The sequence below is a fragment of the Aspergillus sydowii genome, assembly GCF_001890705.1.
Source record: "Aspergillus sydowii CBS 593.65 unplaced genomic scaffold ASPSYscaffold_5, whole genome shotgun sequence".
Taxonomy (NCBI): domain Eukaryota; kingdom Fungi; phylum Ascomycota; class Eurotiomycetes; order Eurotiales; family Aspergillaceae; genus Aspergillus; species Aspergillus sydowii.
The window spans coordinates 296,503-322,170 of record NW_024467863.1 but is presented as its reverse complement, the minus strand read 5'-3'; the positions used below and the strand labels follow the sequence as shown (position 1 = coordinate 322,170).

General features: G+C 50.4%; 6 protein-coding genes across 6 annotated transcripts; 3 read left to right on the top strand and 3 right to left on the bottom strand.

Annotated features, from left to right (window-relative positions):
- Window positions 1–556: 556 nt before the first annotated feature.
- Window positions 557–7,558, bottom strand: ASPSYDRAFT_57796 (putative PHD finger and SET domain protein; the record flags this gene model as incomplete). The annotated part of the gene is made up of 2 exons (XM_040849430.1): window positions 557–3,282; window positions 6,208–7,558. The coding sequence occupies 2 exons, from the start codon at window positions 7,556–7,558 to the stop codon at window positions 557–559; spliced, it is 4,077 nt and encodes a 1,358-aa protein (XP_040702304.1).
- Window positions 7,559–8,115: 557 nt separating this feature from the next.
- ASPSYDRAFT_57795 (putative nuclear pore protein (SEH1)) lies at window positions 8,116–9,378 on the bottom strand (the record flags this gene model as incomplete). The annotated part of the gene is made up of 3 exons (XM_040849429.1): window positions 8,116–8,231; window positions 8,297–9,134; window positions 9,193–9,378. 3 exons carry the CDS (start codon window positions 9,376–9,378, stop codon window positions 8,116–8,118), a joined length of 1,140 nt encoding a protein of 379 aa, XP_040702303.1.
- A 332-nt stretch (window positions 9,379–9,710) lies between these two features.
- ASPSYDRAFT_152257 (UDP-N-acetylglucosamine--dolichyl-phosphate N-acetylglucosaminephosphotransferase) lies at window positions 9,711–11,269 on the top strand (the record flags this gene model as incomplete). Its single annotated transcript, XM_040842172.1, has 3 exons — window positions 9,711–9,955; window positions 10,039–10,219; window positions 10,295–11,269. The coding sequence occupies 3 exons, from the start codon at window positions 9,711–9,713 to the stop codon at window positions 11,267–11,269; spliced, it is 1,401 nt and encodes a 466-aa protein (XP_040702302.1).
- Window positions 11,270–11,426: 157 nt separating this feature from the next.
- ASPSYDRAFT_44856 (aldo/keto reductase) lies at window positions 11,427–13,249 on the top strand. Its single transcript, XM_040846918.1, has one exon. The coding sequence runs from the start codon at window positions 11,755–11,757 to the stop codon at window positions 12,907–12,909; it is 1,155 nt and encodes a 384-aa protein (XP_040702301.1). The 5' UTR covers window positions 11,427–11,754; the 3' UTR covers window positions 12,910–13,249.
- A 333-nt stretch (window positions 13,250–13,582) lies between these two features.
- On the top strand, window positions 13,583–16,547 carry luA (3-isopropylmalate dehydratase LEU1). Its single transcript, XM_040850428.1, has 4 exons — window positions 13,583–13,865; window positions 13,922–13,953; window positions 14,029–14,103; window positions 14,164–16,547. Exons 1-4 carry the CDS (start codon window positions 13,766–13,768, stop codon window positions 16,273–16,275), a joined length of 2,319 nt encoding a protein of 772 aa, XP_040702300.1. The 5' UTR covers window positions 13,583–13,765; the 3' UTR covers window positions 16,276–16,547.
- A 1,138-nt stretch (window positions 16,548–17,685) lies between these two features.
- Window positions 17,686–25,210, bottom strand: ags2 (alpha-1,3-glucan synthase Ags2; the record flags this gene model as incomplete). The annotated part of the gene is made up of 6 exons (XM_040852137.1): window positions 17,686–17,734; window positions 17,791–18,301; window positions 18,355–18,560; window positions 18,624–24,560; window positions 24,618–24,793; window positions 24,857–25,210. The coding sequence occupies 6 exons, from the start codon at window positions 25,208–25,210 to the stop codon at window positions 17,686–17,688; spliced, it is 7,233 nt and encodes a 2,410-aa protein (XP_040702299.1).
- Between the last annotated feature and the right edge of the window lie 458 nt (window positions 25,211–25,668).

Here is a 25,668-nt window from a genome sequence, read left to right as displayed (position 1 = left end):
CAGAAACTGTGTGCCTTAGGCAACACGCGTGACGCGAAGTCAGGTGGTCTTGACCACCAAGTCTGTCGTCTCGAGAACCTTCCCGGCGTTACACATACTATTCAACTATGCTGCATGGTCTACTTTCGATTATGCGTAACAAATGAATTTGAGAATGTGAGGGTCTTGCCCTCAATTCATATTGGACAGCTAAGTTGACTGTAGGCTATCCCTATCAGTGGTATTGGAAGAGATAAAGAAAGTAATAATGTAAAATCGTGAAGCAAAAGGCCGCGCAAAGATGATCGCAGTGGCCATAGTTCTCCTGATCCTAAAGATACCGTAGCCCATTAGATATTTCCGCCGAACGCGCCGAATACGCCATCCTCAAACCGATCATGAGAATAAAACACCTAAGCCCATGAAGAACGCCGGCCCATTCCAATCGTTTACAAGTCAATAAAAGAAGTAGAAGTAATAAGAACAAGAAGAAAAAGGCAAATATGTTGTCTGATGTATCAACAGCCAATCGCTTGTGCAGACGCCCAGAGGGAGAGAGAGATGGCAGGGCGGTGATTTAGGACACGGGAGGGGAGTGTGCAGTCTGCGTTGAGCCAGGAACGTCTTTCATCGCAATGTCCGATGTAGTCGGGTTCCCGAACTGGGCCGTTGAATTAATCTCCGGATGTGCGCTGTCTGCCATGGTCAAACCATCCCGCCTTTCTGAAGGCTGGGCAGGTGGAGTGGGTGGCGGCATCGCCGTGGCCTGGGCCTGCGTTTTCTCGGTTGTTGGAGTCTTCAACGAGCCCCTTCGACTGAGATAATCACCTAGACTCAGCTTCTTCTTCACAGGACTAGGGGCCGTCACGCCCGCTCCAGGTAGAGTGGCCGTGGCGGGATGCTGTGAGAGCGGTTCTAAGGTGGATGGCGATGATACGGCCGAAGACTTTGCGGAGCTTGGGCTGGTGGCTGACGGTAGGGAGGGGACGGTAGCTGAAGGAAGAGGGACATGGAGGTCGGCGCGGGGGCTGGTAGCTTTACGCGCAGGTATGCGAGCGATATGTGCCGCGCTCGAGGGCCAAGGTGACGGTATAGGAAACGATTTCCCTTGCCCTCGCCCATGCGACGGAGAGATGTCCACAGATGTTTGCGACCTCGCCGAGGACGCCCCCGTGGGTGACTCAGGGTCTCGCATTTCCACATCTTCTTTTTCTCCTGAGACACTGGGTGTTGTAGCAGTGGGAGTAGCGACTGCTGGAGGGTTTGATAACCTTTCATGCACAGTCTTGACTGACTGAGGGGAGACAGGCTGTTGCTGACCGGTATTTTCAAGCCGAATCCGGTCACTATGACAACGTTTAAGTAGGCGTTGGGTGAGAGGAATGAAGCTTGGCCGCTTGGAGGAAGGAGGTGAGGGTATCATGCCATTAGTGGTGTCTAGCTCCGCCTGAACAGCAGAGTCGACGTATTGAGACTGGAGGGCCGGATAGCGCATTGAAGGCGTACTGGGGCCAGAAGGTTTCCGCGGAGACCCGCGACCGCCAGCAGACAATGGGGGTGAGTGTGATATGCGTTCAAAGGCGCCCGGCCCGGGTGTTTGAGTCGACTGACCACTAACACGCTTCCTCCGTTTGTGGGATGTCTGCTGGTCTTGTTCCAATTGTTGGAACTTCTTTTCTGCTGCCGCGATCTTGCGCCTTTCGCGAGCGGATAACTCGGAATCCCCAAAGGCAAAACCTTCAGTGGGCGTTTGTAAGGTGGGCGTCGGATCCCGGCTACGGGTTTGTCCACGAGTGGAGTCCGATGCAGAACGGCTGTCAGCTTGATCTTCTTCCTCGAGATTCTTGATGGTTTCGCTTCCAGCACGACTGTTGCTGGCCGGCGGTGATACTGTAGATTTGCTTTTTGCTTTCCTTCGCTTCGCATGTGCTTGCTTGACGCTTCCATCAGTGAGTTTAGGATGCCGCCGCCGATCCAGATTTGAGAGTAAGCAGTTATGTGGAGGGATACATGCACAGCCACCGAAATTAGCCAGAACATTGCTTATACAAATAGCAGCCATTTCCTGCACACTATCACCAGGCTCTTGTTTGACGAGGTCATTGGTAGGCCCAAACAACTGTGCATCTAGATACCATGTTGCCGTGATTTCTGAGTCGGGCGCAATGTCCTCTTTGGCGACAAAGCAGAAATGATACTCCACGTCATTCGTAATATAGGTCTTCATGGTCACATTCGGCCGGCAAGATCGTCGCGCATACCGGAGAATGCTGCCCTCTTGTCGACTATCAATGTAAATTGGGAGCTGCGGATGGAAGAATACAAACGGCTCAGGATGTCGTAATTCCTGCCACCTGTTGCTGGGATCAAGGGAGTAGTCACGTAGTAGACCGATCTTCCCTGTAATCTCCCCAACGATCTCATCTTTATTAACTCCATTCTGGGTTTTGAGGAGTTTCCAAGTCGGATGTTTGCCATCAATTTCAGTATTAGAATCTGTTATTGATTCAAGTGATAGTGATGGCCAATGGGATCGGTTCAAGGCGGCACCAGACCTGGTGAAAATCTCCTCTGCAGCGCGACCATTTGCGGCCTGCGCAAGAGATACTGGATCTTTCAACCACGAGGCCAGATCTGCTGCAAGTGTCAAGTTCACAAAGAGATTGCCATCAATGTCAGCATGACCATGATCCTGGTCATAAAGGTGGAGGAACTCATTAGAATACAAAGGAATTGAGGGGCCTGATGATTTAGTCGGGCTCATGGAGGCTGCGGTGCGCTTGCGCCCGTCAGAGCTGAGAACCGGAATTCCGGACAGCGAACTGACTGAGTGCGACGCGCGATGACCTGCCTTGGTCTTTTTGGGCGGCGGTTGATCGCGGCTGGTCGACTCTGACCGATGATGGAAACCATTAACCTGATCCCCATGTTCTCTTACCTTCTTCTTGTGGCTCTTCGCCCCGGATCGTTTGGCTTTTCGGTCACCGCCATCGCTCTGTTCTCTGAGGCGCTTTTGTCGCTCCGTGGCGCGCCGACCATCGAGATGACGGGGCTCACAGTCAACACAGTTATGCACTTCTGGGACAGTCCGACCGTGGTAATAGCACTCGATGTGCTGCCATGTTTCGCAACCCTCGCAGAACACTGTGTTCCCATCGTCATCTTCGAACGCACATATACATTTGATGGTATACGGCTCCTCCTCGTCGGGCTGTGCCGAATCCGAGACAGCGCCGTTGACGATGGGTGAGTTCAGAGGGGCGGTGACCGGGAAAGGTTCCGTGGTTGGATGCGTGATGGCGACTGGGGAGGTCTCTGTCATAATCCGACAGAATACCCCCTGAAACAACTGATGAGAAGCGCGCTGGTGTTTCGTACTTGCAAATGAGCGGCGTCTGGGGATCGATTATATCCTTGACCACATATCACAAGTACCACTAAAAAGTCTGCACCCGATGTAGTACCTGTTTTCAAAGGAATGAAATATGCGACCCAGTAATTAAGCGATCCAGAACAGGTTTTCACGACCTAGTATCCTTCGAGAATTGATGCGATGACAGCTGGATGGATCGCTAACCCAGAAGAGGATTTAAAGGGGACAGCGCCTCGTTCAACAATGTCAGAATCCAACGCCGTTTCGATTATGAATTTAATCGAGTCGAGCGGTATACCGGTTCCAGTAAATCGCGGCTTTAATAGGGGCGTCGTCCGCCGTGGCGTCTGCGACCGTGGGAAAAGAGGAACGTGTCGAGGGTCGAGAACCGAGAAATGCGAGTAGGCGAGCGAGGCATGAATCGCATGGAGGAGAGCGAAGGAAGAAGGCGGCGGCAACGATGAGAATTCGACGAAGAAGACAAAAGAATAGATAATATGGTGAATAAGAAAGGATGGTTGAGATAGGAGAAGAGAAGAGAAGGGAGGTCAAGGGCGAGGGTGGATGAGATGGGAATGTGGGAGGGACTGATGAAACGATGGAGGGAGGGACTCGGTGGGAGTAGCTGAGGTGGAGCAATGCGAGACAAGCGACGAAAGGGTAATCGGTCGAGTCAAGACGCAAAGGAGGTAAGAGACTGAAGAAGAGGAGGCAAGAGACTGAAGAAGAGGAGGGAGAGTGAGAAGGCAGAGAGGGCAGAGGCTAAAGCCACGGATGGGCCATTCAAGCGGCGCGTCCCAAGGCCCAAGGTGAAAAAGGAAAAGCGCGGAATAATTTTTCCCACCCGATCGTGATTCTGGGGGAGGTGCTGTGGTCGATCAGGAGCTTTCACGAGACTGCGCCGCTTATTAACTCTGCACCGAGCTATAGTCGCAAGCAGTATGGTAGTTATGGTGGATAATAACACGGAAAGAACGGGAAAGGTAAAATCATGATGGGAGGGATGGCAGACACGGAACGCAGCAACGAGGAGGGGGTGTCGAGGCGAGCGAGAATCCTGTTGGAGGAATGAATGCGAGTTCGAAGGTGGCTTGTTAATGCCTGGCTTTCCAGGCCACAAGGCCACAACTGCTGTTTGCAGGAGAGAGTGTTAGTGCCTGAGGCATACATCAAGCTAGTCTAAAGACGGCATAACGTAGTGCCAACTCCTGTTTTGGTAAAGCGCAGAAAGCAACCGGGGGGATGCGATCGGGAGCCTAATCAACGGGAATGGCAGGCCGATCATGATCAGAAGAGATGAGATGGGTATGTCAGTAAAAGTGAACGAAGATCAAGCTCTCCTACTGTTTTGTTAGTAAGTGGATGAAGAGGTGATATATCGACAGCAACCCATGCGTCTTTGGCTGCCTCGGAAAGCGAGAATCGCCCCTCAGGGATAGCAAAACGATCCACTGGATGCTCCAAAATGGAGAAACGACAGGGAGGCTGGGATGTGAGATGTGGGCACATTTCAGGATAGTTGTCGCAAGTAAGCATGGCAATAAAGAGAAGCGAGGATAAAAATCGCGCAGATAAACATTCCAGTGCACGATGATGATAGATCCAGAGCCAGGATGCGAGTGGAGGAAGGCATCAGACAAGTAGGCGAATGCCAGGAGCCCGTCAGGTATATCGGGCTTCGTAATGATAATATCTTGGTAGGCCTAACAGTGCGTGTAAAACAGAATCAGCGGCCAGGAGCATCGTCCCGGGAAGCAAACATGACCAAGAGAAGGAATAGGCATCTTCAGAAGGCCATGGGTTGATGGAGAGCTGGTGCTGATGATAAGCGTAAGTGAGTTGGGTAGTTTACGGTGGAAGGGAGAGGGTAGGTATAAGAGGAACAGGAAAAGTGAAAACGGTGCAAGCAAAGGCATGACGGGCGACCTCAGTCGGCGGTAATAAGCAAGTCATCTGAGCCGAAAAAGGATTGGGGGAGTAACATGATCTCGTTCGTGAGCGGTGCGCAAGAAGCGAGAAACACAGAGGGGCTCGAGCATGTGGCAACGGGCAACGTTGAGGCCCGGAAATCGTTGACAGTTGCAGGTAGGTGGTCGGTTATTATGTCTCAGTCGAGCTCAATAAAAGAACCAAAGGATGAGAGGCGGAGGAAGGCTGAGTTGATAGCACCACATGCGGGTAGGCGAAGAATGTGGACTGAGCGGGACACCCGAACCCTGATATCGGTGCATCCAATATTTTTAGCTTTGGGGTGTTTCTGGCGAGGATTTATCCTCCTTTTAGGGGTTGAGAATACCGTGCGTGGCGAATTTAACAGGGCGGGGGAAGAAACTAGCGGAGGATGCAAGTGCGTTCCTGACGGGGCATGGGCTGGCATCTGCCTTAGGCAACCCCATACATCACCCCTCTCTGTCCTCGATTTTCCCACTAGCTACAGATAGTAGTGAATCTACGTTGTTTTTAAGTCATTACACTTCAAAAGACCAAGGGAAAAAAAGCCATAAAATAGGAAGTAATATATCTGTCTACCGTCATGCCCTTGAATCTGTTGGTGGATAACAATGAGTGTTGGAGAATAAAAAGCCCGAACAGAAGGGACTCAAACAGCAACCAATGAAGATACACGCTAAGTCAACTTGCTGGAAGAATAATCCCAGGTAAAGTAGTCTAACCTCAAGGCATGGCACGGTGTGATGTAGGTGTAGGTGCAGTTGGCCCCTCGTCCTCGCGCCCCCTTGTCCGCATTTCGATGGCTGCGCCTCTAGATTGGCCCCCATCTAATCCACCTCGAGTTTCAACTGGAGGTGTGTCTAACTCGGCAGACTTCTTTCGGATTGCGGTTACGAGCCGATGACCACCGTACATGAGGCCAAACAGACCGGTGGCAACAAAGCCAGGGATCGCGTTCCGGGGATTGAAGTGGCTGCGGGGAGCAACAGTAATTTGCACGAGATTGAGCAATGTCAATATAACACTGGTAATCAAAGCAAACCATGTTCCAAACGGCTGGACGAATGATCGATGCAAAGGCAAGATTGCCGCTTTTTGGACCACTCGTCGGAATTGGATGTAAGAGATGCACGAACATATCCAGGAAAGGTAAGCCGAAGTGGTGATGAAAAACATGAGGTAGTTGTATACAGCGGAACTCGATGTAGCCAAGCACAAATACGCCAGCCATGTGAACCCCGCCGTGATGCCCACAGACAGGTAAGGAACATTCCATCGATTGCGAAACATAAACATTGCTGGAGCATGGCCGGTCTCTGCCATCGAAGACAGCATGCGCGAAGATAGATGGAGAAAAGAGCGTCCGGACGCAACGGATGATAGGAAAATCAAACCAGTCGCAACCGCTGGTAGAAAATGAATTCCCGAGTCATTGACGCCGACGACGTAAGGAGAGAGCCCAGCACCAGTACCACTATTTGTGAGCGACTGATTATCATGGGAACTCATCACAGTAGTGGCCAACGCACCCACTGCGTAGAGTACGAACATAACAAGATTGCTGTTTCTGGTGGATCTGAATATGTTATTTCCAGGTTCTGAATCACGTTCTTCGGCTCTTTGCACGGTCAGCTCCGGGATGAACGCAAAAGTTATCGTACTGCAGAGGATACAGTATAGCAAACCAAGGAAGCGCCCCAGGTCACCTCTAAGCAGGAATTCATTGAAGGGGCCGGGTTGGTTCCAATATTCAAATCCTCCCACCATAGCATCGGGTTGACTGGCACGAATTGCGAGGTAAAACGAGACAATGATGAGTCCGATCGTCGTTATGAATTTTAGACTTGTAAAGAAGGCTTGCGATCTTCTAAAGATCTTGTCGGGCAGCATATTGAAGAAGAATATCACAGCGATGACAGCACCCATGCGTAACGCAATACTGGAGCCTGGTTCCCACAGTGCAAGGTTGACCATCGCCGTGGTAACTTCGAAGGGAACTAACACCGCCAGGGCAATCCATCGAAGATAGCATATCGAGAATCCAATGTGGTTTGAAGTGTAATGATAGGCGTGTGTGATCATTGCCCCGTTGCGAGTGAGGGAGTGCGTTGAGATCTCGGCGATCGCAGTTGTCACACAATATACCAATGCCGATATGAATACATAAGAGAAGATGAGCGGTGCAGGACCACCAGCCGCAAGTGCTTGGCCTGTCCCGACGAATACACCCGTCCCAAGAGTAGGTACCACCGTCATGGTTTCCAATAAAAATGATGATGAAGAATAGGCTGATAGGTCATGGACACATGAGCAGAGCTAGTGAGGAGAGCTAGTACTGAGCACGTAGGGTTTGCACGATAAAGGGAGATGGATGTAGAGGAGGCGTTTAGGATTGGGTGAGGAGCACCTCCTGGGCCTGCGGACTGAGCTTGCCTGGTCGTTGCCTTTCGGGCATTCGTTTCCATCGGGTGCAGGGGCTGAGGAAGGATCTTGCAGTGGTTGATGATACTGCTCGTCCAAGATAGGAAGGAACGATGGCGTGGGACTTAAACAATAGGTACTCGAGAACGAGAAAAAGCAACCTAGCTATGCGCGAGACAGAAAGGCGTAAATACCAAATACGAGTCGGATATAATGGGTATCACTGTCTATAAAACAAAAAAATTCGAAAGGTAGGAAGGGACGCAGGTTAGGCACTTGGACCCGTTAGACATTCATAGTCGCCAATTGCCCAGATCCGATCTCCTGTAGCCTCACCAAGGATAGCGCCTGGAGCTCTGGTGCATGAGCTGAGGCAGAGCTGGGGAGTGTGTTCATTTGTTTTCCTGGTCAGTCATTTCCGTCTCTGCATACTCAAGCCATTCCCCAGATAAAGCCTTCTTCCAGAACCTAACAACGCCATCATCACCTGAAGAAATGAGGCAATCACCTACATGATGGTTAGAGCGATCGCAACAATAAATACAGAAGTATGAACAAATTCGATGAACTGACCAGCATAGGAAAATCCGACCTGCCATACGTCGAGATGCTTGCTGTCGATGCATGCGACTTCCTTGAAAGTATGTTTGAATTGGGAGTCGCCAGTTGCGGGTCTGTTGTTTATGGACATAGGCGCACGACTTGCAAGAGCAGAGCCTATTCCTGATTGTGCTGTTGTACGGGAAGACTGAGATGCGGCTGAAGATTGTGTGTGATGTCGGTCGGAGTCTCGGGAAGTGCTAGAGGAAAGAGAAGTATAGACCTCGAAAACTCGGACAAAGCCGTCCTTACACCCACTGGCAATGAGATCATAACCCCGGACTGAGCCATTGGCCCACGAAATGTCTCTAACCAAGCCCCCATGCCCAGATAATTCTATCGCATGGTAGAAACGACGGTTTGCATCAGTGCGAAAGATTTTCACGCTGTCCATAGCTGCAACGACAAGCGACAAGCTTTTGCGGTCCCAGGAGGGCAAAATGGAGTGAGTGGTGTCTGTAGGGTCGTGGTGAAACTGCACTTTGAAGCTTGTCTCCTCTCCCCTTTGGGGTGCGGTGCAAACCCGAAATTCGTCGACGGGTTGCCAGTCCGCAAGCGAGTCCGGACTGACCGGCTCCATGATCCTCAAGAAGCCATCGCGTGTTATTACAGCAAGCCAGGTTTCCAGGTCAATGTTGCGGAAGTCAACCGAGACGTATGGGTGTCGTTGTGGCGCCATCAGACGAAAGATAGACCTGAAACGCCGACCGGAGTTTGGAGGCTGAGTGACATCTTCCTGCCATATTTTTAATTTCATGTCCTCACCCACACTGCCAATATGCTGGCCTGTGAAAGGCCCATTCCAGGTTGCCTACAGAGGTCAGAAAGCCCAAACTGACATGGGGATAGCCAGCGCAGACACTGCTTACATCACGAATCTCCGCATCATGTGCCCTCCAGGTGTCAGTCAACTGCCATTCACCGTCCTTTTGGTCCCAGACCTTCATGCGGTGGTCTGATGAAGCTGTAACTATGCGATTGCCATAGAAGTTGAACTTGGTCACGGTCACCAAATCACGGTGACCAGAATCGAAATCGGAAAACCCGGCAGACATATCTGGCCGACTCAGGATCCCAATCGGATGATCTGGACCCTGCAAGACATACAACCTGGACGCGTACTACGAGGTCGTGACAGACCGAATCCGGATTGGATGTCCGCGAGGATTATGTGAGCGAGCTTGTGGCACGGCTGACCGCCCCACAGCGCTGCGGAGTGTTCGCGCGGCAGAATGAGAGGCCGCGACGTAATTCGCGTATTTTTCGTATACTCTTTTCCGTTGTTGATTTGTCTTGAGGCCAGATTGCAGCGACGAAATCTCAACCACGCTCCCTGAAATTGCCAGGGGACTGAAGCTGGGATGCTGGATTTCACTGCTTTGCAAAAATGACGCTCGCAACACCAAACTCGCTTTCCCACCGGGAGACCTGGAGTCTCTTGGTTCTAGCCGGTGCCTGCCTTGGCGTCCTGGTCAATACTTTCGAGGGAGAGGGTGCGCCATTGGTCCCGGCCATCGCATTCAGTGGGATAGCATTTTCCGTGACCTTCAGTATGGTAAGATGGCTTGGGCCTGTCTTTATTCGAGCAGGTTTGAGCGGGAAGGATATGGCCAAACCAACTCGGCCAGTCATGTATGTTTCCCCCTGCCATTGGCGCTGTCGCATTCAGGCATTTGTAGCACTGCGCGGGCTTATACTGAGTTGACTCGATGTAGACCGGAAACCATGGGCGCTGTTTGCGCGGTTGTTTATCTTTTGGTTCTCATCTTCTTCATTCCCTTTGCCTTCTATAAGGACATCGTCGCAGCCACATCGGGTGGCGGCAATCGCGACATTGTACTTGAGGATCACCATGTAGAGACAGGCCGGACACTGCACAGGTTCCCTCACGATCGGGTTCGTATCCTTAGAATCTTATTTGTTCGGTTTTGGTCCAGTACTGGCATGATTTGCTGACGAAAAACCCATTAGCTTGCTTCATATCTTTCTGGTCTCCTATCGCTCCAATGTATTGTTATTCTTGGGCTTGGCGATGATCTTCTCGACATTCGATGGAGACACAAAGTCCTCATTCCGGCTTTCGGTGCCATTCCAATGCTTATGGTCTACTTTGTAGACTTTGGTGTCACCCATGTTGTTGTCCCAGTGCCTCTGCAGCCGTATCTTGGGCCGTTCCTCGATCTTGGTTTCTTGTACTACGTCTACATGGGTGCAGTTGCGATCTTCTGCCCAAATTCGATTAATATGTTGGCGGGAATCAACGGCATTGAGGTAGCCCAGTCGCTTGTGATTGCGCTCCTATTGATGCTTAACGACGTGCTTTACCTTATTACACCGTTCCGACACCCTGCTACCGACTCTCACCTTTTCTCCCTCTACTTTTTACTTCCGTTCGTCGGAGTTTCGTTGGCTCTTCTCTGCCATAATTGGTATCCTTCAAAGGTATTCGTGGGAGACACATACTGTTACTTTGCGGGGATGGTCTTTGTTGTCGTCGGGATACTAGGCCATTTTAGCAAAACTTTGCTGCTCTTATTCGTCCCGCAGATTTTCAACTTCATTTACTCGTGCCCACAGGTATTTCACCTGATTCCTTGCCCTCGGCATAGACTCCCGAGGTTCGATGCGAAGAGTGGGCTTTTGGATGCCTCAGTGACTGAATGGGAGGCACCCCCATCAAAGTTGATTGCAATTGTTCTAGAACTGCTGCACCGACTTCGCCTGGCGCGAATAACGAAGAACGATAGGGGTCAGATTATCGAATCGAGCAACCTGACCATTCTAAACCTGTGGCTAATATGGATGGGACCTATGAGAGAAGATCGACTAGCATTAAGCATGGTGGCGGTTCAGATTGTATGTGGGCTTTTCGGTCTGTTCGTGCGTCATTGCCTCGCATTGTTAGTGTTTCCATCGGATAACAGGACGTTCGGTTTTATTTTATAGCTTGCGAATGAGCCCCGCATTCTTACATAGTATCATCACTATTGTACGAGCACGAATATTTATAGACCACCGATGAAATTCTATCATCAATATTTCTCACTACCTTATGTTTTCGATAAGCTATAGCAGGCTAAGCTGCGGCTGTTTAACAGTTAACGCCGACTGCTGACTGGGGATCGGGATCTCCGCAGCCGCGACTCCACTAAGTCCGTCGCCCACTCAAGCTTACCAGCGAACCGTCAGCACTCAGCACAATTTTGAGCAATTGTATCCCCGACACCTAAGGGCCGTGTGGGTAAGCAATAAAAATTATGAGGACCACCGAGATGACCAAAAATGGTCAGCGGATACCCAATGATGTAAAATTGAGGTACCATCGCCAACTGCGTATAAATACCCCCAACTGTTCCTATGAGGAACGAGGGAAGAGATCTCCTTCTATTATCGAAACTCATATTCAAACTAACTACTGATCTATTGATATCATGTCTGACTTCTTGAAACCCGCCCCCGAGCCTCGAACCGAACTCGGCCGCCCCCGAGTGCTCTCCTCAACGGCCGGGATCCGCGTGTCGCCTCTCCAGCTCGGCGCCATGTCCATTGGGGATGCCTGGTCTAGTATGATGGGGTCAATGGACAAAGATTCATCCTTCAAGCTTTTGGATGCCTTCGTCGAAGCTGGCGGCAACTTTATCGACACCGCCAATAATTACCAAAGCGAACAATCGGAAACCTGGCTGGGTGAATGGATGGCCTCCCGGAACAATCGCGATAGGATGGTGATCGCTACGAAGTTCACAACAGACTACAGGTCCTATGAACTGGGCAAGGGCAATGCCCCCAACTGTTGCGGCAACCATAAGCGCTCGTTGAAAATGAGTCTGCGGGATTCCCTCCAAAAGCTTCAGACTGACTGGATCGATGTCCTCTATGTCCATTGGTGGGATTACACAACCTCTATTGAGGAGCTTATGGACAGCCTCCATACTGTGGTTGAGCAGGGAAAGGTACTATACCTGGGCATCTCGGACACCCCAGCCTGGGTGGTGAGTGCAGCGAACACCTATGCCCGTGCACACGGGAAGACACCTTTTAGCGTTTACCAAGGCCGTTGGAACGTGATGCTTCGCGACTTTGAAAGAGATATTATCCCCATGGCGCTGCATTTCGGCATGGCCCTTGCACCTTGGGACGTGTTAGGCAGTGGCAAGTTCCAAACCGCAAAGGCTCTGGAAGAGCGCCGCAAGAAGGGCGAGGGACTGCGTTCTATGCTGGGTGCCGGCGAGCAATCATCGGATGAGGCCAGGATGAGCGAGGCTTTAGCTAAGGTGGCCGCGGAGCATGGAATTGAGTCTGTCACGGCCATTGCCTTGGCCTATGTCCTTCAGAAGGTCCCAAACGTGTTCCCTATTGTCGGAGGTCGCAAAGTCGAACATCTTCAAGATAACATCCAGTCGCTTAAAATCAAGTTGACGCCGGAACAAGTGGAGTACCTTGAAAGTGTTCGGCCTTTGGACATGGGTTTCCCGCACAACATGGTTGGCACAGATCCTAAGTTGAGCGGAGTTATAAGTCCTTGGGTTGGTTTTGGTAGCAAAGTGGCCGTGCCACCGCCGGTCAAGGGGCTTACATCTCAGTGATTTTCTTGTTGCGAGTCCAGCGTACATCTTGAACTGTAATTTTGGGCGTTGCATACAGTTGAAAGAACTTTTGGGATATAGTATCATGTTGGTACTGTGGTTTTTGCTATCATTGTTCGTTGTTTCTTCAACTGAACAGCGTAATGCTTGACAAATGTCCCTTCATGGACTGAGTATGCGTGTACGATTTTATATCAATTGCGACAGAAAAAAGATTCCCACTACAATAATTTCTATACCTACGTCAGCTATCAATATCAAACTATGCTGGAAAAAGTAATGCTTTCTCCGGCCCCGGGGGGACAAGACAGGGAAGCACTGACCGTCCCCACATATGTCCCGAGAGTCCCGTACTCCAGGTTGGGTAATGTATACCCCGCGCAGGAATATTTTCACTCGCTGCGAGTTCGGCTTATGTTGAGGGGTCTGGGCCTCTATGCCGTTCCTTGTACAATGAAACCAGGAATATGCACAATTCCAGGACGTTTCTCTATTGAACCAAACAGAAGGCTCTGATTACACCGATGGCCTTCAGGCCATTGGACAAACTCCGTGACAAAGCGCTTCAGGCCGCCTGCCAGGCCGGCCATCGGAGCATGTGGGCCCACGATCTACCAATTGGAAACAGAACAATGATTCTTACCACCCCGAGATCGGGCCCTTTGAAGAGCCCCTCGATGCTGTGGCCAGCGACATCGCGATCTCAGAAGATTCTTAAATCCCTTGGGAGCTTCCGTGCTTGTCTTCAACATCATATTCTGACCCCCAGTTCTTCCTTGGATACACCCTACTCCTTTCAACCCGCGACTTTCTTTCCCAATCTGCTCATTGAACCCGCTGTTCTATATCGCCTCTCATGCCTGGTGCTGACCGGAAACCCAAGACCTTGTATGACAAGGTCTTGGATGCTCATATCGTGAATGAGCAAGAGGATGGCACGATCCTACTTTATATCGGTATGTTTGCACGTAAGCCTATCCTACATGATCTCTTAAAACTAACTTTCCTGCAGATAGACATCTGGTCCACGAAGTGACCTCTCCAGTAAGTTTTGCGCTGTTCTCCGCAGGCCGCCTACCGTGTCGCCTCTTCTTTCTTGCCACTAACTAATTTGAACAGCAAGCCTTCGAGGGCCTAAAAAATGCGAGCCGTAAAGTCCGCAGGCCGGATTGCACGCTCGTTACTGTCGACCACGTATGTAGACTCCCTCATCTCTCCTTCCACTGGCTCAGAACTGACAGTCCTTCCTCCTAGAACATCCCTACCACATCGCGAAAAAACTTCAAGAACGTTGAGGAATTCATTGAGGAGAACGACTCACGTCTGCAATGCTCTACCCTCGAAGAGAATGTAAAAGACTTCGGTCTGACATATTTTGGCATGGGTGATAAGCGTCAGGGTATCGTTCACGTTATTGGCCCCGAGCAGGGGTTCACTCTCCCCGGAACGACCGTTGTCTGCGGTGACAGTCACACCTCCACTCACGGTGCCTTTGGAGCTCTCGCTTTCGGTATTGGTACCAGTGAAGTCGAACACGTCCTCGCCACGCAGACCCTTATCACCCGGCGCAGCAAGAACATGCGCATCCAGGTTGACGGCGAACTTCCTGCTGGTGTTACATCAAAGGACGTCGTTCTTCATATTATCGGTTTGATCGGAACTGCAGGTGGCACAGGATGTGTCATTGAGTTCTGTGGTTCAGTCATCCGTGGGCTGAGCATCGAGGCTCGAATGTCAATGTGCAACATGTCCATCGAGGGTGGTGCGCGTGCTGGCATGGTCGCACCTGACGAGACCACTTTTGAGTACCTGAAGGGCCGTCCTCTGGCCCCCAAGTACGACAGCGCTGAATGGAAAAAGGCCGTCAACTACTGGTCTAGCTTGGCTTCCGACGATGATGCTGTTTACGACAAGACTGTTTTGGTCGATGCCAAGGACATTGTCCCCACAATTTCCTGGGGTACATCTCCTCAGGACGTGGTCCCTATCACCGGTGTTGTCCCTGGCCCGGACGATTTCGAGGACGAGGCCCGCAAGCTCGCGTGTAAGCGGGCTCTCGAGTACATGGGCCTGACTGCCGGCACCCCCATGAAGGATGTCGTGGTCGACAAGGTCTTCATCGGTTCCTGCACCAACTCGCGTATTGAGGATTTGCGTGCCGCCGCCAAGGTGGTACGAGGCAAGCAAGTTGCTGCTAACATCAAGCGAGCCATGGTTGTCCCAGGTTCTGGTCTTGTGAAGCAGCAGGCCGAATCTGAAGGCCTCGACAAGATCTTTGTCGATGCCGGTTTCGAGTGGCGTGAGGCTGGATGCTCCATGTGCTTGGGTATGAACCCCGACATCCTTTCCCCTCAGGAACGTTGCGCCTCCACATCCAACCGTAACTTCGAGGGTCGCCAGGGTTACGGTGGCCGTACACACCTGATGTCCCCGGCAATGGCTGCCAGCGCCGCCATTGTTGGTAAGCTTGCCGATGTTCGTGAGCACTTCCCCGAGAGCCCACGCCTTGGCAAGGTTCAGCCAAAGCTCGACATCAGGCCTGAAGCCGAGGAAGTTGACACGGAGGAGGAGCTGGACCACATCCTTGACCAACCCGCAGACGACCAACCCCACACCAACACCTCCGCACCCACCTCTTCTTCCGCCGGCCTCCCCAAATTCACAACCCTGAAGGGAATTGCAGCAGCCATGGACCGCAGCAACGTTGACACTGATGCTATCATCCCTAAGCAATTCCTCAAAACCATCAAGCGTACCGGTCTCGGCACAGCCCTATTTTATGAACTCCGTTACAAGAACGGCGAGGAAGACCCCGACTTCGTCCTCAACCAGGGTATCTACCGCAACTCCAAGATTCTCGTCGTCACTGGTCCCAACTTCGGCTGCGGTTCCTCCCGTGAACACGCCCCCTGGGCGCTCCTCGACTTCGGCATCAAGTGTATCATCGCTCCCTCCTTTGCTGATATCTTCTTCAACAACACGTTTAAGAACGGCATGCTCCCCGTTGTTGTCTCCGACTCCGACAAGCTTTCCAAGATCGCGGACGAGGCCCGCGCCGGCCGCGAAGTCGAGATCGACCTCGTTAACCAGGAGGTCAAGGACGCATCTGGTAATACGCTTGCCTCTTTTGACGTTGATGGGTTCCGCAAGCACTGTCTCATCAACGGTCTCGATGATATCGGCCTAACCCTCCAGATGGGGGATAAGATCAAAAAGTTCGAGACCAAGCGGACGCTCGAGACTCCTTGGCTCGACGGCAAGGCGTACCTTAAGCGCGGCCGTCGTGGTGGACCGACCATGGTCGAGGCTGCTCCTGTGCCGAAAACGAATCGGGGTGATGTCAAGGGTGAGCCTCTGGAGTGGTAATCTCTATATCATACTCCATTCTTTCCCTTTTTACTTCTATCTTGCAAGTATAATGATTTGATATGTGACATGTGCGAAGTAGGGGGCTGCATAAAGGATCCTGAACTCTCCTTTTCTTTTTTCCGTCCCTATTCTTGGAATTTATGGCATTTCGTCCTATGGGACGAACTGGTTCTCAGGCGTTGATTTATCTTATCTATCCGTTAACTTACCCATGAATAAATATACCAGATAGCAGTCAAAAAAAGACTTTATAAGACTCATTGAATGACTTTATCTCTTCATGCCGGTCAAGCCACGTATGGCCGCCGATTCCCCGTATCCTTGGAACCGGAGAAAGGAGACTGCTAAATGCTGGTGTTCAAAAACTCACTTACAGGCAAGTACGCTCCACTGGTGATATCAAAGAAAACCGTGCCTCTACGCAAACGATGGGTAAGATTCAGTTTAACACCTCTGCTGTTCGTGATACGGCTATCAGATAGACCAGTCCGGACGGTTATCACGCCCATGTCCAGCCTGTACGGGAGGATTGGTTGCGTGCCAGCCATGATATCATGCCTGATATCCGGGTTACCTTGGGGCGGGGGGCGTGTCTCCGGCGAAGACTGAATTGAGAGAGGATGGAGCAGGTTGTGTCGGGGATCAGTAGGCAATCAGGAAGGGTCGGTGTATACCATGTAGTATGCGGCCCTATAACTGTTTGGACAACAGCGCGATCAGAGCACCATAAGCCATAGAGTCTATAGTGGTACGGAGGCCAAGGACGACGCATGGTTCCCCTAGATTGTAGAAAAGGGGTTCAACCACATAGTCAGCAAAGCAATGATGGCCGATTGTTATTATAGTGATCTAGAACTTTATATTTATTCGATAGGATGTCGTTATCACAATTATTATTTTCAGTCCGATAAGGCTCAAACATAAGCAACGAAAATAAAACAAAAAAAACAAAGTCTCAGAAAAACAAAAACAAATTTTCGACATGTATGTGAAACGCAAGGGTAAATGGTTTCAAAAGCACAGTCAGTCAAGCATTAAATACATCTTTTGTCCACAATTCGTACATGTCGTGGCGGGTAGTCCAGTAATTAGGTAGGGAGATAAATAGACCGACTATATTAGCATCCAGATCATTAGGTACTGACTCGTGCCGTAGTCATTGTCCCCAGTGAAGGCCGGGGCGAAAAGGAATATTCAAGAAATATGCGGGAAAGTACGTAAGGTTATTAGATATATCAGCGGGGTGGTGAACCGATAGAGCTTGTCTTGACGATACGATGGATGTATTGTCAGTTGAACCGATCCGAGTAGTGTACAAGGGGCTTGTGATTTATTTCCCTCAAGGTTGCTTTATCTTTTTGTCGAGGATATATGGGTGAAGCTGTGGTGGCGGGGTTGACATGCGCTTCATGGCTTCGTTAGCTGTTCTTTCCGGAAGAACATAAGGAAGCCAGCACTGTTATGCAGATTAGCATATGTTTCACTCAATGAGGACAGTTAGACAAAACGTACCAAATCAACAACTGAAAGAATATGGCGATCCAGAACCACGCGTTAGCCACAGAGCTAGCTCCAGCTGTCACGTCCGGCGAGATCGGACCCGGACCGATGTTGTTGGGCGCGAATGCCCTAGCGCAGATGGTTGCAATGGAACCAAGAACTTGGGATGCTAGCAGAGTGAAGCAAATGTGCATTCGGGTCAAAGTTTGGAGCAGGATCATGCCGAATCCGAGGCCCTGGAGGGAATCTAGGATGCCTAGCCATAGCCAGAGACTGCGAGACGCAAGTGCCCCGGAGGTGTAGCTACCAGCCCAAGGTAGAAACAGGCCCATTCCGGAAACGCCCCACCATATTTGGGCCCATCGAGGTGCACCAAGACCACATGCGAAGACGGGGAGAATCCAGCTGTGTGATTTGGACAGACGACCAAATATGAACAGAATAGCTACCCAAGCGATGCCGAAGAAAGCAATAACCAAGAGACCAACCTGCCAATTTTCGGCGTGGACGGAGCTCCAGAGGACTGAATCGTGTTAGCAATTCGTAGGAAATCCTGGTGGGTTTGAAGGCACTTACAACTCCAGTTTCGACCATAGGGTGCACTGAGGAAGAAATTTTGTAGGATAACAACGACGAAGTTCCACAATATAATCTTGCGTCGGGAAACGGACTTATAAAAGGATGGAACTTTGCCAGGAGTCTGGCGGTAGTAGTTTGGTAGGCCAAAGAACAACAGAAGGCCAAGAACCCAAAGGAATACAGCAATTGGCATGCAGATAGCACTATAATAGAGTGTTAGTAAAGCATCATGAGGAGTTTTGGGGTTGTGAAGACGAGTAACGTACGTCATTCTCCATGTTTCCGTAACATGTGCTTGGACATTTGGAACTCCCCTGGCGACCGCTTGGGATATAGATGTTCCCCAGTACCAGAGGCCGATGATGTAGGCTTGTTGAGTACCCTGAATAATGCATGCACGCCACACCCATTCCTTGACAGGGGCACCATTTTCGTCTCCAAAGTTAAGGGCGAAGAACAAGGAACCACTGGCTGATGCTGCGGCATATACTCCGGCACCAACATTCTGAATCCATGCTCGAGAAAATCCATTACTCTCGTAATGTGCGACTCCAATAAGGACAAAAGCAAGGCCATAGAAAAACCATGGTAGGGCTAGCACCACAACGGATTTGCAGAAGCGGAAGAGGAACCACCAGACAATAGAGCTCACTAGGTAGACCGTTGCGATTCCATAGAGCTTCTCGGGTGTTTGTCCAACCTCTCCGGTCAGCAATGTGATTTGGTAGGAGTTTGCTGCAATAATTTGCCCGAGGCCGAGTATAAACGAATAAATTGGCCAATCGAAAACTCGAACTTGCATCCATTTTCTGAGTCCAGAGGGTGGGACGTAATCATTTCCAAGACAAAATTCATCTGGTCTCCTACCCGGGCTTCCACTTTCACGCGAACCGACCTCATCATTCGAGACCGTCGCCATAGGGGAGGGCCCTCCATATTTACTGCGGAACTTCGAGGAGGGTGACTGGTTGCGCCCAAGTCTCGCATCACGGAATCTGTCGAACCATTTCTTCTCGCTCTTCTCAAGATATTCTTCGATGCAGAGCTGCGACACCGAATTTGAGCCGTTGAGCTTTTCCAATTTGGCTTCAAAAGCCCTGTAAAACTCGCCGGTACTATCCGTGAATGTTGGATCAACTTTTTGTAGCTTGTAATCTTTCTTCTCGCCCACGACCGAGTCAACGGAAAGGACAGAGGAACAGCTGAGACGATTTCCGGGCTCTGTTAAAGCCGGCGCATTTTGGACAGCGCCATCATCGCCATCGAAGGTCGTTGAGCTTCCTGGAGAAAGAATAGCATGGGATGGGATTGAACTCTGGCTTGAGTGTCTCCGAGAGAAGAAGTCCCTCACCGAACCATGGCCTTGGTCTTGTTGCGGCGCCGCCATTTCTCCTCGTCGTACTTCCTCCGCTTGTTCGGGGGTAAGCGTGTACTCGTCTTCTCCATAGAAACTTGGGATGATATCGTCGTCGCTGCTCTCCTCGGTCATGGAGACGTTACCATTCTCATCAGCCCCAGGGCGGCTATTTCTCCTCAACCTGCGTCGACCACGACGCATAAGATGTCCAGGTCCAGCCCTCACACCGAGTGATAAGTGTCGAGCAAATCCAGGTCTTGGCTGGTCCTCACCCCCAGGACTTGGGTCCCTGCTGTAGATAATGGTATTCCGCTGCTGAGGCCCATAAGCACTTAATCTGTTAATGTTCGAATAGCTCCCCGATCGTGAGTGAGCAAGTGGGGGTGTCTGTGCTCCAGTTGGGGTGACATTGCCAGTAGATCCAATTGTGGGCGTCATCATCTCGTTGGGTGTGTTGTTTCCAGAAGGAGTGTAGGGCTGGACGTTTGATTTGGCTGCACTCTTACTGTGAACACGCATCGCCGTTGACTGTAGGATTTCCAAATCCTCAACCCATTGGGCAACAGGGAAACGTTGCTTCGCAGACCTTGCACGCATCTTCGCCCTAACTTGAGTTTTAGAGTTCAGAGCACTTCCAATGGCAAGTTTGAATTGATGGAGCAGGTGAGCAGTAGTTGTGGATTCAACATTATACCACCAACCTGGCATTTGACCAAGACCACCAACGCGGGCGCCAATTCCTAGGGCTCCTTTGCGACCAAATTCGACGGCTACCAACCCAAAAGGTTCGTCACGGGATGGGATCAAAGCAAACTCGGCTCCGGAGAATATGTATGGTGGTAGTGCTGTAAACTCGGGCTTTGAGAACACGCGCCCAGGGTAGACCTGCATCATGCGGTCAAGCTTAAGGGCCGCGAACTTTCCGTAAAGGTCAATGACTGGGCCAATACAGATCAGTTGAACATTTGGACGAGCCTCCAGAACAGCAGGCATGACATCCGCTATCAGATCAACTCCCTTTTGCATCGACCATCGTCCCACAAAGACCAGTAGATCTGCGTTCGGGTTCTGTTCAAGTCCAGCCCATTCTTGCGCTTGACGTTTTAGTTCTCCTCTGTTTGCCTCATAGTTCTGGTCGACCTGTATTTCACCATCATTGGGACGTTCCTTGTTCCATTCGGCAGTGTCGGAGGGGTCGGGATTAGGGAGATTTCCAACTTTCTTAAGACCCCAAAAGATGGGATAACGGGCATAAGAACGTTTGCCGTATTTCCGTGAGACCCCGACAGCACCAAATCCTTGTTGATGAACACGTAGATAGCTTGCACCGGCATGGAGCATATTGAAGACCTCACCGAACTGGACATAGCGTCTAGCAGTATCAACTTCAAGATTAAAGACTGAACAAACTTCGTCTCTTTCCTTTTGAGTGCGCATGGGCCAGAGACCCTGGAACTCCGCATTGTGGAGTGAGAGACAGACCGGAACTGTTTGAGGAAGAAGGTACAGTGGCGCGATAGAACCGTGGTAATCATTAATATGATATAGGTCGACGGGGAAGCGTTTGATTGTCTCGGCGATGCACTGATTCCAAGCAGAATAGTAGATTGCGCTATCGAGGTCATCCATGCGAGCTGGGTAGGGCTCAGACTTTGATTGTTGGCGGAAAACGGGCGCGTCCAAGAGAACATAGGTGATGTTGTTCAGTACATGGTACTGAACCTTTACTTCATATGTATTTCCAAGGACCGTCACGAACATTGGTTCCCCTGATTGATCCTCGGGATAGTCCACTCCCCCAACACACGGCACAACCCAGATGAGATCTTGGTGCCCAAGGTTCTTCCCCATTAGCTGTGCCATAACACCAAGGCCACCAATTTTGATTTTGATTCCCCAGTCTTCGATGTCATACTCCATTGTGGCGATGAGGACACTTCGCCTGTTTGAGGCCCCGGGCCCGAATGCAGGAGTACTTTGGAGAAACCCTGACTTGTTGGCCAACTTCATCAAAGGATTCGTTGATGAGGAATTGCCGGCGAATATGGGGAACAGAGACTTTTTCTCACTGATCCCAACCTGGTTGAACTTGACTTGGTAGAATGATTTCATGAACGCGTATACAACCCCGGCAGCGGTAATCAATGGCACGAACCAGAGCAAGAAGTAAATGACTATCTGGGTGGTCCTTGATCCTGTCGGCATGAAATTAATTCTCATTGTGCCGTCATCAACCCAGAGATCCCAGTTCAGGTAGGGCGATGGGGGTCTGTCGGTGACATTGATAGAAAGATCGCTCAGCGAGGAAGGTGGCATGCGGTCCAGGACGCCGTCAGAGTCAACGTCACCAAACACATAGCTCTGGTCGGGTTGCCCATCTGGGTTCATTCCCCAGACGTTGAATTGTCCCTGCGCCGGATATTCCACCCGCAACCTGTACTTCCAGTACCCATCGCTGTCCTGCTTGACTTCGTTATCCAACCCGGCGTCGTATCCATACTGGTTGTACGGCCCGTTGAAGAAGAGATGAGGGAAGCGCCTTGGATGATGGGTACCATAATCACCTTCCTGCACATAGCTGCTACTACCGGTCAATTTGCTCCAGTATTCAACGCGTACGTGATTTCCTTTCCACTTTTGCTTGTCAGTTCCAGACCAAGGGAGTTCTTCGATGACATCCTCGCCACCTTTATATTCCCGCCAATCTGAAAAAGAGGTTCCCCAATTGGTGGAATAACGGTATCTGTCAGCACCGGCAGCCCTGTGTCGGATGTAAAGTGTACCGTTGTCATGTTGCTGCAGTAGGCTCGTGGAATAATTGGCCGCAGTGGAAACCATCGGGTTGTCTGTCTGACCAACGCGAATGAGAAAGTGATCGACGGCACCTGTTGAGTCTCCGGCTCTGCTCTCAGGTTTGTTTACAGTTAGGCGATGAATCCCGTTGTAAACTCCAGTCAGCTTTGAAGTCCAAACCCAGGTGCTGGGAAGCTGAGCAGTCCATTGCGTCTCGCTTGTATCTATTTTCTTGCAGTCGACGCTGTTTCTGTCGATGGAAGCTTTCTTGCCAGACTCCGTTGTAGAGTTTAGCGCGATGGACCTTGTCACAGAGTTGCAGTCCATCTCCGTGGAGAAGTAGATACTCAAATCTATGTCTTCCGCCTCGCCATATCCAACTTTGGAGATAATTGGTTGGTCATGCCCGGGGGTGATTTTGGTAACCATAGGTAGAGGCTTCACGAAGCTCCCTTTGGGAACGAAGGCCTTGAATTCAAACGGCTTCAAGGTCATGCTATCAAGACATCCATTGAATTCTTTGGAGCCATTGAGGGCGAGTTTCTTGGGACTGTCCTTCAACTTATACTCATCGTGCGGGTAGAAGAGATTAACAACAGTCGTATCCGAGTCGAATGGAGAGATCAAGGCCGAGCCATTCCTACGGCAATCGAACTTGTAATCCACCGTCTTGTTGTCATTCTGGTATACCAACCATACTGGCTGATCATTGTCCAACTTTTGGATCTTGTAAACTGAGTCTCTCAGGATTGACCACATCCCAACCTCAGTAGCCGTGCCGTTGGAGCCAGGGTAATAGATATCCCGTGTTTGATTGGACAGTTTCTGGACCGAATATCCGTCGTTCAGCACCTGGTAATCTTTTCGTAGTTGGTACATGTGCTTGATGACATTTCGGATAGGGTGAGATGGATCACGATGGTCATAGACGACAGTATCATCATGGCAACCTTCCCGTCCTTTGCTGATGGGCCAGTTGTGGTACTGATCTGCGTTCAAAGCGAAGCAACCGTGTGTCTTCCAAGCGGTAGCTGGTGACATTGCCTGCCGGCCGTAAACATAGTTGTTTGCGGTAGCATCTAGAATATAGAATCCTTGTTCTTCACCCCACAATAGGATCGGAATACCAGGGAGGTGAAGAGTAGTAATGAACATTGCCAAGAGCTGTCGTTCAATACCTTGCTCTAAAGCTGGCCACCGGAAAACATCCTGATTTGTCGCACCGTACATATGTCGTGGGTCAAATTTTCCCGTATTTGCATTCACCATGTCGTTGGTCAACACCATCAGGTTCCAAGAATCCGTCCAATCGACTGGTACATCGTAACCTGCAGCAAGATTGCCGTCGAGCCCGAGAAATCGGGTAAGAGATCGGTAGGTTGAATAATGGAAGGCGGCGCTATCAAGCGCTTGTAAACCCTCCTCGCGAAGAAAGTACTGGTGATCAGACTCGTTGTTCATTGCCATTGAATCCATTGTTGAGTCTGGATACTGGTCGGGCTGTCTCCCGCGCCCAAGGTAAATTGAGCCGAAGTTGTTCCCACCAGTAATTTCACCGGGTAAGAAGAAATTGTCCTTGCCGACGTCGCGAGCACACTCTCGATAGGCACTTGACATGTCTCCGAGGGCATCGACAGTAGCTTGTGTGGCTTTGTCATACCGGAAACCATCAATATCAAGAGCCTTGATTATCATACAGCTATGTCTAATCAATCTCTCGCGAACACTGGGGTGCCATTCACGAAGGCGGTCCTGAACTGATGCAAACTTTGCCAGCTGTCGCTCCCAATCTGGATATACACCAAAGGCTTCTCTGTCACCGTATTGGTCGAAATCGCTATCGTAGCAGCCTTGAAGCCTATCGCGAACATCGCTGTCAATCGGGTAGCCAGTTTCATTCCAGAATCGAGGGTAGTTGCAAGTCTCATTGTACGTATTTCCGATATCGAAATCAACGTAGCGGCGCTCGCTCTTCCAGAGGGATTCGTGCTCTTTGACGGAAAACGGAGTCGTAACATTCAAGTAACCTTTGAAACCAATCAAATCACCCATACTTGGGGTTTCAATTAGCATTGGAGCAGCTGGGCGTGGATGATTTTGGTAGACTTACGTTGCAATTGTGTTATCAAATAACACGTACATGTCACGCTTATGGATTTCTGAAATCGCATCTCTCCACGTCTGTATTGTGCCGTAGTGCTGGTCCAGCAGCGTGGTATCCAAAATCGAGTAGCCGTCCGAACCCCAGGGCTGGTTCATGAGAATAGTACCTGCGAGATAAATTCCCTACACAAACAGCGGTTAGAAAAGGAAATAAAGAGCTGTAAGTGGTGGGGTGCAGCATAGAACCTTAATGCCCATTCCTTGGAGATAGTCGAGTGTGTCAACCAAGCCTTGCGCATCACCACCATGCCGCATTTGGTTCGAGTTCAGGTCATGTTCGAATAGGGACCCGTTTATATTGTCGTTGGTAGGGTCACCGTTAACAAAACGGTCAAGGAAAAGCGTATAGAACGGAAATCTCCAATTTTTTGGCGAGGGCGTATACTTGTGATTTGGCCATTCTGGTGCAAAATAGTCTGCTGGCGTAGCGGCATCTTTGTTTACATTAAGGTTGTAGTCAACTAAGGACTCCTCGTAGGGCCAGCCTGTCACGGTCACTGCAAACAATGCAAGCAACGAGCTTGTAGTCCCCCACTTCATAGTTGACGGCAACAGATAGTGCGAGACTCAGAAAGCCGGCATGAGTCTCAAGCCGTAATGACGATATGAAAGATCAATGGCGAGCAAGAGTCCAGCTCAAGTGCTTGATTTGAGTGAGCCGTATAAACGTTCTCCCACTGATATCTTTCAATCAGACAGTATCCCAATGCTGATGTGAAGGGACGGGCAGCTGAAGGTGAAGGCAAGGTAGAAAGCTCTGAGACGAAGGTGTAGCAGCGGCAGTGAGGGAATAAAAGGAAATGGAGGGAGGGGAACACAAAAGGAAAACCATATGCCCGCGAATATTTCCGACGAGATGCAGGAAAAGATGTAATCTATGGCCCGAGTGAAAGCATTATTAGCTGCGGTATGCTGATGGGAAGTAGGGACCGCGAGGGATCGATATCTTCTTTAAGGAGAAAAGAAACGAAAATCTTTCCCGACCTGACTGACAGTAA

Excerpts from the sequence above, each read along its gene's own strand:
- ASPSYDRAFT_44856 (XM_040846918.1), top strand. The coding sequence starts at position 11,755 with ATGTCTGACTTCTTGAAACCCGCCCCCGAGCCTCGAACCGAACTCGGC.
- luA (XM_040850428.1), top strand. The coding sequence starts at position 13,766 with ATGCCTGGTGCTGACCGGAAACCCAAGACCTTGTATGACAAGGTCTTG. Across the intron at positions 13,866-13,921 it reads CACGATCCTACTTTATATCG|ATAGACATCTGGTCCACGAA; the intron begins GTATGTTTGCAC and ends ACTTTCCTGCAG. Across the intron at positions 13,954-14,028 it reads TCCACGAAGTGACCTCTCCA|CAAGCCTTCGAGGGCCTAAA; the intron begins GTAAGTTTTGCG and ends TAATTTGAACAG.